At 50.6% G+C, this 15005-nt stretch overlaps 1 protein-coding gene across 6 annotated transcripts in view; it reads left to right on the top strand.

Moving 5' to 3' along the window:
• Positions 1 to 5667: 5667 nt before the first annotated feature.
• PLA2G6 (phospholipase A2 group VI) overlaps positions 5668 to 15005 on the top strand; it is a 51255-nt gene continuing 41917 nt past the window's right edge. For 2 of the 6 annotated variants that reach the window (XM_059936954.1, XM_059936953.1), the window contains exons 1-2: positions 5669 to 5740; positions 14219 to 14607. In XM_059936954.1, coding sequence (XP_059792937.1) covers positions 14309 to 14607 — 299 coding nt within the window. In that variant the 5' untranslated portion in view covers positions 5669 to 5740; positions 14219 to 14308. Of the gene's footprint in view, positions 5741 to 13945; positions 13981 to 14218; positions 14608 to 15005 lie in introns of those variants that run through there. The other 4 variants (XM_059936951.1, XM_059936952.1, XM_059936949.1 and 1 more) reach the window with 4 other exon arrangements.

Genomic DNA, 15005 nt, shown 5'->3' with positions numbered 1-15005 from the left:
GTCGGGTTTCTGTGGCTTACCATCAAGAGGGTCCTGACTCATTCTGGTCTCTTTCTTCTTAATCCCATAGAACCCTGTCCCTCTTACTCAGTCCTCTCTTCCAGAAAGCTCTAAAATTATGGTGGTATTGCCATATTAAATTAATTTATATACATTTTAGAAAACTTTAGGCTGAAGACTGACAGGGAATATGATTTACAGTTGATTAAGCAGGGAGGTTTCTGTCATCACAAACAAAAACAGAACCTCGTTGCCTTGTCAATCAGTGTAGTTATTTGGGATATTTGCAATTATCCTGGTTCCTCTTCTTCTGGCCGCCTGGTAGGACTGCATTTCCCAGCTCCCCTGAGGTTGGGTATGGCCATGTGATGCGCTTCGGCCAGTGAAATGTGCAGAAGACTCACATGTCACTTCTGAGCTGTGGCTTTAAGACCCAGGGCCTGATTCACTGCATCCCCAACCCCATGTGGAGCAGGAGCCCCCTCGGCCTGGGTTCCCGAGTGACTTTGATAAACAGAACGCCCCACCCCCACCCTCCCACATCAGGTGTTCAGTGTGAACAAAGATGTTAACTCCCGTTAAGCCAACGAGACTGTGGGGTTGTTCGTTACTGCAGCGTTCCCTAGCCTATCCTGCCTGACAGAGTCTGGAACATCATCCACTGTCATTTCGTGATTTCTTCAGGAAGACCGTATTTGCCTTTATTCCAGTGCTTTTTCACAACAAACAATTATCTCTGTATTTGAGGCAACTTTGTATTCAATTGTGAACTTTAAGGACAGGAATGGATATCTTTCCTGCGACCCCACACCACCAGGAGTGAGGCCATGCAGACAGTAGTAGGCACTTCATAATTGCTGGCTGAGGATTTCCCTGGTGGTCCAGTGGTTAAGACTCCGCGCTTCCACTGCAGGGGACACGGGTTCAATCCCTGGTCGGGGAAGATCCCGCATGCTGCACGGCGCAGGGGGGAATAAATCATAATTGCTGACTGAAGAAACTTAAGTGAGGATGAGAAGCCCAGGAGAAAGAAGAAAGGGATGAAGGCTTTGCACACTCTGACCCTCATGAACCCCCCGTTGGACCCCGTCCTGAGAAGCCATATCCTGCATGATCACCAGCACATGGGCTGCATCTTTGTCTGAAATGCCGCCTGCTCAGCAGTCTCTCCAAACCCTCCCCGTCCTTCAGGACACAGGTTCAGGCCAGCTTCTTGGCCAAGCTTCCCTGGCCCCCTGGCCCTGAGAATCAGCCTCCCCTCAGCCCACAGTCTGTCCTGTGAGCCCCTGAGCTGGGCTGAGGGACCCCCCCCAAGTGGGGAAATCCTGCCTTTGTTGGCCAGGACTGGCTGTCCCCCCTTAGGCTGGGAGCACACGTGGCTGCAGCCTCACAGCTCAAGGTCACCTGTACTTGTTTCCTCCCTGAGGAGGGCACAAGCCCCGATGGCCCCCTCCTCAAATCACAGCCACCTCATTAGTGTAATCATTACATAGCTGCCTTGTGGCCTCTGTGCCCTTCAGTCACCTCTTCCACTGCAGCAGAATGATTTTTTTTTTCTAGTCAATTCCCTGCCTGTAACCATTCCGGGGCTCCCATTGCCCGCAGGGCAAGGCCCTCATCCTCAGCCTGGCACTCGTGACCCTTCGTGCCTTGCCTCTGGGGCTCACCTGCCCATTCACCTGTTCACATACCAGGTTCCAGCAACACTTGACATCTTGCCGTTCCCCAAACAATCCACACAATCTCATGATGTTGACCTTTGCCCATATGGCTCTTTCCACCTGGCTTTCTTACTTTCCTAATCCAGCTGGCAAACTCCTATTCAACCTTTGAAACCCAACTTAAGATCAAGGGTTGGTAAATTTTTTTTTTTTTCTGTAAAGGTCCAAATAGAAATATTTCAGGCTTTGTGGGCCATACAGTTTCTGTCATGATGACTCAACTCTGCCACTGTAGAAAGCATATTCATACATAAGCGAATGGTGCTGTGTTCCAATAAAATTTTATTTCCTGGAACAGGTGGCAGGTGGGATAGTTTGCCCACCCCTGTTCAAGAGTCATCTCACAAATCTTCCCAGAAGACAGAGTTCAACCATGCCTTCTCGCAAAGCCCTCTGTACCTTACACATTTTATCATAATACAAACCCTGATTGTAATGATTCTACAGTTGTGATGATTAAATGGGATGGTGGTCACACCATCGTCTCTCACCTGGGTTGCTGCAAGAGCCTCCTCACTGGTCTCCCAGCCTCTTCCCTGCCCTTACAGTCTATTCCTACAGAACAGACACAGTTTGTTAAAATGTAAGTCTGACAGGTCACTCCTGTGCTCAAAAACTTCCCGTGGCTCCCCATTTCCCTCAGAGTGAAAGCTAAAGTTTAAAAACTGTCCACAGTGTCCTACAGGCCCTGATTTCCCTTCAGCCTCATTGCCAACTACACTCTCTCTCACTCTACTCCAGCCTTAATAGCCTCTTTGTTTTTCTTGAAACAAGTCAAGGAGACTCCTGTCTCAGGGCCTTTGCTCTTGCTGTTCCCTCCATTTGGAACACTTTCCTGGGTTATCACAGGGCTGGCTCCCTCGTCTCCCTCAGGTTTTTATTTGAATGTCTCCCTTCTCGAGGAGATATGCGGATATATGTATATGTATAGCTGATTCACTTTGTTATAAGGCAGAAACTAACACACTATTGTAAAGCAATTATACTCCAATAAAGATTAAAAAAAAAAGTCTCCCTTCTCAATCAGGCCTTCCCTGACCACTATTTTTTTTTTTTTAATTTTATTTATTTTGGCTGTGCCGGGTCTTTGTTGCAGCACGTGGGATCTTTAGTTGTGGCATGAGGACTCTTCACTGTGGCATGCATGCAGGATCTAGTTCCCAGACCAGGGATGGAACCCAGGCCCCCTGCATTGGGAGCGTGGAGTCCTACTCACTGGAGCACCAGGGAAGTCCCCCAGGCCACTCTTTTAAAGCTGCAATCCTCCCCTGTCTCCCCTCCCTGCTTTTACCCCATAGCATTTATCACCTTCTAACACACTGTATTTTTTCCCAACTGTTTAATTATAAAAATGTTCAAACACACAGAAAATGGAAGGATGAGTACAAAGGCACTCATGTACACAACCCCAGATTCAACACACTAGGTTTTTTGAAAGTAAGATGGTAATATCATGACACTTCACCCAAAGACTTTAGCAAAACACACTCTTTGTCTGACCTCTCTGTCTTGATTATTGTCTGTCTTTCCCAACAAGACTGTGAACACTGTTAGGGCAAGGATTTTGTCTATTGTTTTCGCTGTGGTTTCCTCAGCACCAAGAACACTGCTTGACACATAGTAGGTCCTCCTGCAGTGTAGGGAAAGAAAAGTCAAGACAGGTCTTGATTCTGGTTCTGCCTCTCATTGACATGTGACTCTGTGAATCATTTCCTCTGACAGAATCTTGGTTTCTCCATCTATAAGGTGGAGATAATAGTACTACTTCTCAGGATCGTCGTGAGGATCAAACAAGGTAAAAGTGTAAAATTCACCATGAGCATGTTCGTTAATTTCCATCTAACTCTTTGAGGAGGGGACTTGGATCGACTTTGGGCTCTGGGATGATTGTAGCTGCAGGGTCTAGCACAGACCCTCAAGAGAAGCTCTTTGACTTGAACTGCTCCAAAGCAAAATCCAGCAGAAACCGAAAGGAGTACCTTCCCGGTGCTTACTTGCCCCCCTCCCTTTCCACTGCTTGCTCATTCAGTGCTACCTACTAACTCCGGGTTCTTCATCTCTTGCTTTACCCACTCATTTAATAGTTTTCACCAGAAACACCCAAGGGAGGGGCACTCAACTTCATCAGGCCTTGAGTCTATTGTATTATTTTCTTCTATTTATTACTTTCTTTCTACTCTATTTTATTAATTTCCTCTATGGATCTTTTAGTGCTTCTAAACATTGATCCAGATGATTGATCTCTCTTCCTTGGCCTTTTCTGCATTTCAGATTCAGTTGTGTGTCTGTGTTGCCAAACCTGCCTTGTAGACTCACCTTGAATACTGGAGAGTATTTGCTGAAGAATGGGACTCATCTTGTTGAACCTCTGAGGTTTCCCAGGTCAGATTGCTCAGCAGTGGGTGGAATACCTGACCTTTTGCAAATTCCCTGATAACCATCGCCCTAACTTTAATTGTTTGGGGTGCGGAGGGCAAGATACATTTCACTGAGAATTCTGAGTCTTCTTCCCATTCTCTCAACTCAAAGCTGAAACTCCGAACAAAATTTTAATCTTAGTTTAAAGGAACAGTTTCTTCACCCGTGAAATACGAACAAGAGTAACTACAATCCCCAGATGGTGGATGTGAAGTCAAGTTACTTTGTAACTGGCAAAGCTCTGTACAAATAGTAGTTACTGTGGTTAGTTTTATTAACTTGTCTAGATTCTTAGCTAAATCTTGCCCCAGTTACATTGGCTGCCCCCAGTCTGGGCACTAATATCTTGGGACAGACAGGCAGAAATATTCTTCTATTCACAGGAATAACAAACAGAAACTACCCTTCCCATGCCAACAGAGAGCAGTTTGGATAATTTATCTAGGTCTAGGGTTGGGGAATGATTAGGGGGAAGAAAATGTGTCCAATCAAGCCTGGCAGGCTGGACAGGGGACATGATCTGTTCAGTCAGAAGCAGATTTGTGACTAAAACCCAGCCTCCTCCCTTCTATTTAACGCATTCTCAGCATTACTAATGATAACAACTGTCATTTATTTTTTAGTATTTTTATTTATTTATTTGCCTGCCTCCAGTTTTTGTTGTGGCACACGGGATCTTTGTTGCAGCACGCGAGATCTTTAGTTGCAGCATGCGAACTCTTAGTTGCGGCATGTGAGATCTAGATCCCTGATCAGGGATGCAACCCAGGCCCCCTGCACAGGGAGAGCTGAGTCTTAACCACTGGACCAACCACCAGGGAAGTCCCACAACTGTCATTTATTGAAATCCCACTATGTGCAGGCAGGGGGACTAATTTATCTCTAGTCATCATAACAACCCTGTGAAGTATTACTGTGCTCACTCTCAGATGAGGAGTTCACAGAGACCAAGTCATTTGGCCAAGTTTCTACTAAAAGTGCTTAAGTATTTCCTGAGATCGGCTTGAGGAAGGGCTGCCAGAAACCAAGGAATAATTTTTTTTTACCATAACTAAGTATTTTTTGCTTATACTAAAAAATCATTGGTTGTTCAGCTGAAATCGAAATTTAATCCCGTATTTTTATTTGCTAAATCTGGCAACCTTAGCTTGGAGGTACCCGGCAAAATCAAAGCAGGTTCCTGCGTGTTATGCCCTAACACATCTTTGTTGGTTTTGTTTTTGTCTTTACGAGCCGTAGTAAAAGTCAGGTTCAGACTTCAGGCCTCTGACCGTTTTAGTGGGCGGAGGGCGGAGAACGGAGAGACCCCTGCCCCCCATTAACATGTCTGCCAAGGAGCGGCAACGCGCACCTTCCGCCCCGCACAGACGTGGCCGCGCCCCGCCGCCGGGGATTGGCTCAGCCCAAAGCCCAGCCTCCCTCGGCCGTGGGAGCCCCTTCCATTGGGCAGTTACAGAAGATGGCGGAGCCCCGCCCCTGCCTTCCTCTCGCGAAGCACAGGCTTCAGTGACTGGCGGAGAGCCGTGGCCGGGTTTGTCACGTGGCCCGGGGCTCGTCTGTTTGCGGAAGTAGAAGGAAGTAGAAGTGCTGAGTAAGCCGAGGTGAGTGACGGCGCGGGGAAGGCGGGGCCAGGGGCACCTTCCCCAAACCTCCTCGGTGCCCCAGACTCCTTGGGCTCCACCCCGACCGTCCCGCGGGTTTCCCTCTTGTTCCCCGATTCCGAGGCATGTCCTCCAATAACCCTTTTTTGACCCCTAAATGCCCCCAGCTTCCACCCTTTGATCCCCCAGCGTCCCCAACTCCCATCCTGTGACCGCTCTTGTCTCATCTCTAACTTGTGTTCCCTCAGGGACCCCAGCTCCGACCCCGGGTTCCCCCTCAGTACCTCTTTCTTCCTTGTGCGTCTCTCCTCTATCCCGTCCCTCACTTTCTGAGTCAACCCCTTCCCGTCGTCCCCCAACTCTCATTGCCTCTTAGTGCCCCCAGCTTTCACTCTGGTTCCCATTCATTGTTCCCATCTTTCTTTCTGTGCCTTTCTAAGTGCTCCCGATTTTTCCGCCTCTGTGTGTTCCCACCCGATCCCCCACTGCATCTCTGTCTTCTGTGTCCCTCCATCTGTCTGCCCTGTTCTCCATCACTCTTCCCCGACTCCCTGCTTCTCCCTGCTTATTGTCTCCCAGGTGCCTCCAGATTTCATCTGTGCCTACGCCCCCCCATGCTCCCTCCTTTCCCATAGCCTAGTCACCCCAGAGTCTCCCAATCCCCCAATCCTGTGTCCACCTCCTGCTCCCACCGATGACCTGGAAGCTGGTGACAGGAAGTGTGTGACCCTTGTGACCATGTGACTGGAACGGGCAGGCCGGTGGGTGTGGGACAGGGAGGGCACAGGGCTCAGGGATCTATGCTCATTTTTTGTATGGACTACTCACATGACCTCAAATACCTTCCCTTCCCCTAAACTTCTGAGTCTTTCCCTTCACCTTCCCTGTTACCCACCCAACAGGATGTCAGGCAAGTTTGGTTTGGCACCACAGATGCTCCACCCTTGGGCTGAATGCAGTGTTTTTGTTATTGTCTCTGCCTTAAAAATTTCCTGGAGTTTGTAGGCCGTTTCCTGTCTGAGTCTCAGTTTCCTCATCTGTGACAGGGGGATTGTATTTCCTGCCCTCCTAAGGCTGCCATGAGGTTCAAAATTTGAGAAAATGTAGAAGGCAAAGTTTTGTAACCAGCATGGTCCGGTACAAATGCATGGGTTTGCTATTGTGTCATTGGCAGAAAAGGGAAAGGGATAGAATGAAAAATCAAGGAGGGAAAGACAAGTCTTCGCATTTAGCATTTGGCAGATTTATTGACCATCTGCTATGAGTCAGGCTCTTTTATATGTTATTCTTACCATTTATTCATTCATTCCTCATTTATTTCATAAATATTAGTGGACTGTTTGCTATGTTCTAGGCTACGTTCGTAGCCAATGTTACTCCCATTTAACACAATAAGGAAGAGAGGGCAATTGAGTTGCCTGAGTTCACACCAACTGATGTGGTTGGAGCTAGAATCTGAAGAGAGTACTTTATAACACCAGAGCCTGTGGTGGGATTGCTGTGCTCTGTAAGGGTCACTACTGTTGTCTAAGTGTCCAGGGCACTTTTTCCCTTCCGTGGGTTACTTTCTTATTAAATGACAGTATCCTCAAAAGGGAATTTCCTTCTCAGCAGAATGACATCACCAAGAGATAAAGGAAGGAGGAATTTAAATGCAGGGTGTGTGTGTGTGTGTGTGTGTGTGTCTGCATGTATGTACTGGGTGTGTGTGGGAGGAGGTAGGGGCTGTAGTGAAGGGGAGGTCTTGTGTTACAAGCTTCACTTTATAGAGTGTGGCTCCTGGGAGATCATTTTAATAGGTCCATGCCTTAAATGCCTCTTCTCTTTTTTTGTCCATCCTCATTTTTTTGGGTGATCTCATCCAGTGACATAGCTTTAAGTACCATCTCTACTCTGACTCCAACTTCCAAATTTATATCTCCAGTCCGGTCCAGACATTTCCGCTGAATGATAGACACACACATATTTGCTCCCTCAACATCTCAAACTTAGGAATTTCAAACTTAAAGTACTTAGAATTAAGCACCTGATATCCATCCCCTTCATCCCTTCCCTCACCCTCTACCAAAATCTGTCCCTCACACGCACTCTCCCATCTTTAGGAAATGGCAGTATTCTTCTTTCGGTTGTTCTGGCTCAAGCTGTGACATTATCCTTTTTTTAAAAAAAAATACATTTATTGATTTAGTTATGGCTGCGTTGGGTCTTCGTTGCTGCGTGCGGGCTTTCTCTAGTTGTGGCGAGCAGGGGCTACTCATTGCGATGGCTTCTCTTGTTGCAGAGCATGGGCTCTAGGCGCACAGGCTTCAGTAGTTGTGGAGCACGGGCTCAGTTGCTCCGTGGCATGTGGGATCTTCCCGGACCAGGGCTCGAACCCGTGTCCCCTGTATTGGCAGGTGGATTCTTAACCATTGCGCCACCAGGGAAGACCTGTGAGATTATCCTTGATGCCTCTCTACACCCCGCATCCAGCCAGAGTTAATATCACTCCTTTGCTCCAAGCCCTGTAATAACTTCTCCTCTCAATGTACCTGCCTGGCTCCCTGTTACCTCTCTGACCTTACTGGCTTCCTTGCTGTTCCTGGAACTCACCGGGCATGGTCCAGCCCCAGGGCCTTTGCACATGCTCTTCCCTCTGCTTGGAAGACTCTTCACCTACATACCCGTATGGCTTTTGCCCTTATTTCTTTTAAGTCTTTATTCAAGGTCAAGTTCTTGGTGAGGACTTGTTCACCGTATCTAAAATTTTAATCTCCACATGGACACTTCCTATCTCCCTTCTTTCATTTATTTTTCTCCTTGGCATCTAATCAGCATTCTGAAACTATGTTTTTTGTTTTTTTGATTTATTTATTTTTGTTTATTTATTTTTGGCTGTGTTGGGTCTTTGTTGCTGCGCACGGGCTTTCTCTAGTTGCGGTGAGCGGGGGCTACTCTTCATTGCAGTGTGAGGGCTTCTCATTGCGGTGGCTTCTCTCATTGTGGAGCATGGGCTCTAGGCACGTGGGCTTCAGTAGTTGCAGCACGTGGGCTCAATAGTTGTGGCTCACGGGCTCTAGAGCACAGGCTCAGTAGTTGTGGCGCACGGGCTTAGTTGCTCCGCAGCATGTGGGATCTTCCCGGACCAGGGATCGAACCCGTGTCCCCTGCCTTGGCAGGCGGATTCCCAACCACTGTGCCACCAGGGAAGCCCCCTGAAACTATGTCTTTATTTTGCCTATTTATCTTCTTTATTATAGCCCCCTCTGAAATAGAAGCTCTAGGAGGGCAGGGGTTTTATCTGTTTTGTTCACTAGTGTGTTCTCAGCAGTTGTAACAGTGCCTGCCACAGAATTGGTCCTTGATAAATATTTGTACAGTGAATCGTAAAATGGTCACCCTGTTTCATGCCACCAGCCCAAAAACTTCGTAAAGTCATCGGGGTCTCCCGTCCTAGGGAACTCCAGCAGCAGTTCTGGGCAGTTTGCTTCCAGCTGTGGTCCAGCTAAACAAAGTGGGTGAAAGAGACACCTTTTCCTTTTCGGAAAGGCCATTTTGCTCTGGCTCATATGAATGGCAGTGCACTGTTCCATGAGGGCCTTGGCTTTTGGCACACAGGGGTCTGCACATCAAGCCTCACTCAGCCACGTTCCGTTCGGGATTTCTCCTGAAGGCAGCTTGAGGATTACGAGCTGGGGCTCTGGATTCCGACTAATTGGGTTCAGATCCTGGCAAGTTACATCACCTCCTGTGCCTCAGTTCCCTGTGTGTAATATGGGAAGAAGTATGCCTTCTCTTATGAGTGTTTTGAGGAATAAATATGATCATTACCCCCAAACTTGGTTAGGCATCTGGTGCTCAGTGGGTGCTGGATGAATGGGGTAGTGTTGCTGGGTGCGAGGTGACAGGAGCCAGCCCTCCCCCATTCCTCGATGGCTCAGGGAAGGGTCTGGGAAGAGCTGGGGTCAGGGTGAACATTTGGAGGGATGTTTTGTTTGGAGGCAGCCTTGGAGGCCCAGACGCTCGGATGAGAGGTAGAAATGATGTTTGACCTGATGCCTACGTTCATCCCGTCTTTCCTCGTGCACTGATTGAGTGCCTGCGTGCTCCGTGCAGGCGCCCTGCCTAGTGCTGTCAGGAGTCCGAGGAGGAAGGCGTGAGTCCAGTCTCCAGGCAACACCTCTCATTTCCTCTCTCTGGGCCTTGTTGCCCCGTATGCCAGACAGGGCTAGCGATCGCACTGTCCCTGTCTCATGGGCATTTGTGAGCTTTGAGGCAGCTAACAGACGTGAAAACCCCCTGCCAGCCATAAAGCGAGGTGGCCTTGTGAGAGGATGTGCCGTGGGCCAGCATGCAGTGATGCGCTCGTGGGCTGGGAGGTGCAGATGGCAAGGGCTGCAGGAAGGAAGTCCGCGGGGGTCAGGGCAGGCGGAGCGCTCTGATCTGACCCCGTGTTCTCAGCCCGTCCTGCCAGGGCAGGGCACGGGGGTGACGTCGGCTGCACCGGAGGCTGTCCTGTGCCAGTCGTTCCAATCATGGGACATCCTGTCATAAGCAGCTGGGGCTCACAAAGCCTCATTTCCAACTCAGGCAGTTCTGTGTGTGCTTCCAGAATCCCCACGTGGCCCGTCCCGTGAGGTCAGGCACCTGGCCCGGCTGTCCTGGCACGCCCCTCCTGAACAGCCACCCTGCCCCTCTGGTCCAGCAGCGAGCTTGACGAGTTTCCCTGTCTGCAGTATGAATGAGCTCAGCTTCAAGCATCGAATTTTCCAGATCAAAGCCCAGCAGGTGCCCCGTAAAGGTTGCCCTGTGCTGGGGTGAGCTCCTGGGCATTTCTGTTGTGGTCGGAGTGGGTGAGGAATGGGACATGTGGTCTGTTACCACCACACAGGGTGAAGAGAGGAGGGAGGGGTGCCTCAGAGGTGCTGGCCCCCCGGGGCCTCCAGTTGGTTCATTCATTTGTTCTCATTCATTCACCAAACATTTATGTTATGCCCACTGTGGGGCGGGAACAGCATGCCAGGTGCTTGGATAAACCCATAAAGGGGGGATGGGCCCCCCTACGCCCAACCAGCAGATACGGCATCACCATCCCAGGCTAAGTGGTCAGTGGGCGTGCACTGGGCAGGGTGGGGCACGGAGGAAGGCGCACGTGCACCCAGGGCTGGGAGGAGGGGAGGCGCAGGGTGTGATTCTTGGAGGAGGTGGCACATAAACTGAGTCCTGAAGGATGAGAAGGGGTTTATTCATCTGTCTGACAGCCCTTTCTTGAAAGCAGGCTCTGGGGCAGGTGAAGACGGCAGGGAGGACAGTCCAGGCAGGGGTCGGGGATGGGCACGGGGGTGGGGTGAGGGGGTGCGGGTGGGGTCGTGTGTGCAGGGGCCCTCCACGCTCCGAGTGGCAGCTGCTCCCCAGCCCAGCGCCCATCCCTGCAGCTATGCCGGAAAGAACCTGGGCTCCAGGGTCAGAGGTGGCGGGGACAGGAGGAAGGGGACAGAAATGAGGCCAGCCTGTTACGATCGGTCCAGGATGTGGCCCAGGGTTTTCATTTCCTTTCTTCCACCTCGTGATGACAGTGGCCACTGTTTGTGTGCCCAAAGTGGCCAGCGTCCCACTTTCCCTCCACTGTGTCATTTCATCCTCACGCCTACCCTGGAAGGCTGGAGGAGGGCCAGGCCTGTCCTTTCTGGGGCCAGGCTGCTGTCGATGTGTGTGGGGGGCACCCTCGCCACCAGCGTTGGGGACCCTGAGGAGGGAGGCTCTCCTCTGGGGCGGGGCATCTGCCTTCCATCCAGCTGGACCCTCACGGTGACTCTCCTCCTTAACCCAGGTGGGCCGCGGGCGCTGGACGCTCCCGACTCCCCAGCTCCCTGTGAGCGCCTCTCCCGCTGCTGCGGCCTGCCCTCTGCGAAGCCTCTGTGCTGCTTTTCTAAGCCAGGCCTGACCCGCCCACGCCCCCCACCCCCGACTCCCCAGATGCAGGCCCCAGAGGCTCAGCCTACACTCCCACTTTCTTTAAAAAATATAATAATTTTCTATACCATTTGGAAAATAGGGGAAAGAAAAAAAAATTTGCCCATGAACCTAATACTCTCATCTACCCTTAGTATTTTGGTATGTTTTCTATCAGTTTTTTTTGTTCGTTTGTTTCGTTTTGTTTTTTGCTGTGCGTAATTTTTACTCAGTTAAATTATGTTTTAACAAACTTTCTTTGGACCGAGTCTGGTGTTAGAATTGATAGAAGTAAAAAGACCCAGTACCTGCCCATACGAAGCTCAGACTCCAGAGCTAGCCCATCTGGGCTCCAGTTCTCTCTCCTCCACCTACTAGCCGTGCGACCTTGGGCCTGTTACTTTACCTCTCTGTTCCTTGATTGTCTCATATGTAGAATGAGGATAAGCATGGTAACGATTTCATAGGATGGTGGTGCAGATGAAATGATTAATATATGTAAAGATCTTGGAACGGGGCCAGAGTACAGAAAGAGCCACGTGAGTGCCTGGTGTGGTTCGTGCTGTGAAGTGTACAGTCTGGCAGGAGGATCATGGCTTCTCCAGCTACAAAAGGAGGCATTCTGGATAGACAAAACAATGCAGACAGGCAAGGAGGTGCGAAACAGCATTGCTTTCTGGAATCGCGTGTGGTTTGGAGCTGGCAGGGTGGGACTGATGGGGAGAGACAGGACGGGCAGGCAGTGGCTTCGCAGGCCGAGCTCACAGCCCAGAACAGCACAGGGAGCGTCATGGACTCATTGCCACCGAGCCTATGACGACGCCACGTGCTTTCCCTGAGTTGTTACCACCTTCTCAGTAGCAGCCTTTAGTGACCACACGGTGTCTTGGGGGTCACATGTCATAACTTACAATTCCCCTAATGCTGGGTATTGAAGTTGCTTCCATTTCTGTGTCAAAACAGAAATTGTTATAAAGCATATTGCTGTGCATGCCATGTGTTCTGTTTTGGGGGAATTCTTTTCCGGATACCAAGTCCCATGCCTTCTCTTGGGGTCCCAGCCCCTCTCCCCTGGCTGTGGGGAAAGGCGCAGGTACCCAGCTCCTCTGTCCTTTCAGCTCCCAAGTGTGGAAGAAAGAAGGACCTTGACATAGGTCTAAGCATCCTCATGAACGTTCTCATTTAATCCTCACCGCACATGAGAGGCGAGCGCTGTCCTCATTTTAAAGGAGGAGAAACTGACTCCCACAATCTGCTCACACCACATCAAAAAAGGAAAGACGTTACAAAGCTTCACAGCGTTTTCAAAGCTCTTCAATCATGTTCTCTAAGCCTCAGTTTCCTTATCTGTAAAAGGGGGTGATGGAACTAAAGAGGGCTAATGTTTGTTGAAAGTTACTATCTGCCAGGTACTGTTATTAGGCTCTGTTGTGATCCCCATGTTACAGTTGAGGAAACTGACTCAGAGAGGTTAAGTAACTTGCCCAAGGTCACACAGCTGGTCAGTGGTGAGGCTGGGATTTGAATGCAGTTTTGCTCCCAAGCTGCACTGTGTGCTTTGGCCGTCTGCCTCATACGGTTTGTGAGAATTAAATGAGACAATTACGTGCAGTGCTTAGCTCAGGGCCTACTACCTAGTAAGTAAGTAAGCGTCTCCTGATGTGATGATTATTGTTGAACCTTACTGCCTTTTTAGATGATTCTTTGTAGGCCTCTTGCTTTTCCTTTCATCCCTAACGTTGATCCTCCCTCCACCCATAGGCCAGAGGATGACTAGTATCCACTCACATGTCCACTCTCTCCCACGGTGCCCACACTCCCACGCTCTGTCCTGCAACTGACCTGCTCTTTTGGCAGGTGACATCCTGGCACAGAGGCAGGGGTGGCCTCGAGCCGATTGTCATGCAGCTTTGGTGGCACTGCCTGAGGAAGGTAGTGTGCTTTCTGGGAATCCAGGAAATAACAAGACATCTGATTCTGTCATCCAAACTGGGGACAGTTTCCATAGCAGAAACTGTGACCCTGTGGGTAGGAAACAAAATTTCCACCCAAACCTATGTCACTGTTTCTAAGTCTTTGCGTTCACGCTCATTTCCGCGGAGCTTGCTCTTGCGTTCTCTCAGAGCTCTTTGGGAAGCCCGTGGTAGCAGGCACCAGAGGTTTTAGACAAATGCCCCTGATGGAGTGTGAGATGACCCTGGTCCCCTTGTGGCATCCAGTAGAGAGGGGACACTGGTTTTGTTTGTGGAATTCAAATGACCAGTGCTAAGCTCTTTGAGTTCCCAAAAGTCGACTCCATACTTTACAGGGTGAGAACACCCCGTTTGCACAGGGCAGTGTCGCCCATCACGTGCATTCACATCTGCCATCTCCTTTGATCACAACAGCCCCGCACTGCTGATGAGGAAACTGGGTCTCTTTTGGGGAAACTGGGTCGGGGGCAGGACAGTGCTGGTCACCTGTACACAGTGGCAGCCCTGGAACTTCTCATCAACCCTTCTTCCCTCCCACTCAGTGCTGTTTCTCTTTCTTTCCCCTCCTTTCCAGGTCCCTCCAGGCCCAGAATCCGGGGAGCAGCGCTGGTGGGGAGCCACCTGGGTGCCCGTGCAGGAAACCGCCGTGCGTGGTGAGGTGGGCATGGGAGACCGAGCCCGGCTGACCAGAGACCCCGTTTTCTTCCAGACTGAGGGTGAAGGTGGCGGGGCCTCCCTGCCGGCCCCGCGGAGGATGCAGTTCTTTGGCCGCCTGGTCAACACCCTCAGCAGCGTCACCAACTTGTTCTCCAACCCATTCCGGGTGAAGGAGGTGGCCGTGGCGGACTACAGCTCGAGCGGCCGGGTCCGGGAAGAAAGGCAGCTGATTCTGTTCCAGAACGCTCCCAGTCGCACGTGGGACTGCATCCTGGTCAACCCCAGGAACCCCCAGAGTGGATTCCGGTGGGTGATGGTCGTTGCCCCACACACACTTCTCGCCTCTGACTCCTCCCAGGTCTCAGCCTGGAGGTCCCTTGGCCGAGAGCAGCTTCTTCAGGTTGACATCTGAGGGGTCTGTTGGGGGTGGGGCCGCTTTTAGAATGGAGGGAGGGGCTTCCCAGACTCGACACCTTCTGGCCCATCAGGGTCCCGGCAGCAGGGGCTGGGGCTGGAGGACTGTTGCCTGCCTCGAGGCTTGACCCATACAGATGGAGGGAGGGAGGAAGGATGCGGAAGCTGAGAAGGTCAAATCGGGGAAGGCCCAGGGATCACCTGTAGCCCTGGGTCCTTAAGGCGTGACTGTCCTTGTAGGGGCTGGTTGGCCGAGGTTTGTTCAGGGGAGCCTGGAAGGGGTGGACAGC

Source organism: Balaenoptera ricei, chromosome 10 (genome assembly GCF_028023285.1).
Source record: "Balaenoptera ricei isolate mBalRic1 chromosome 10, mBalRic1.hap2, whole genome shotgun sequence".
Lineage (NCBI taxonomy): Eukaryota > Metazoa > Chordata > Mammalia > Artiodactyla > Balaenopteridae > Balaenoptera > Balaenoptera ricei.
Note: the sequence above shows the minus strand (reverse complement) of the source record. Positions and strands in the feature narration are given on the sequence as shown.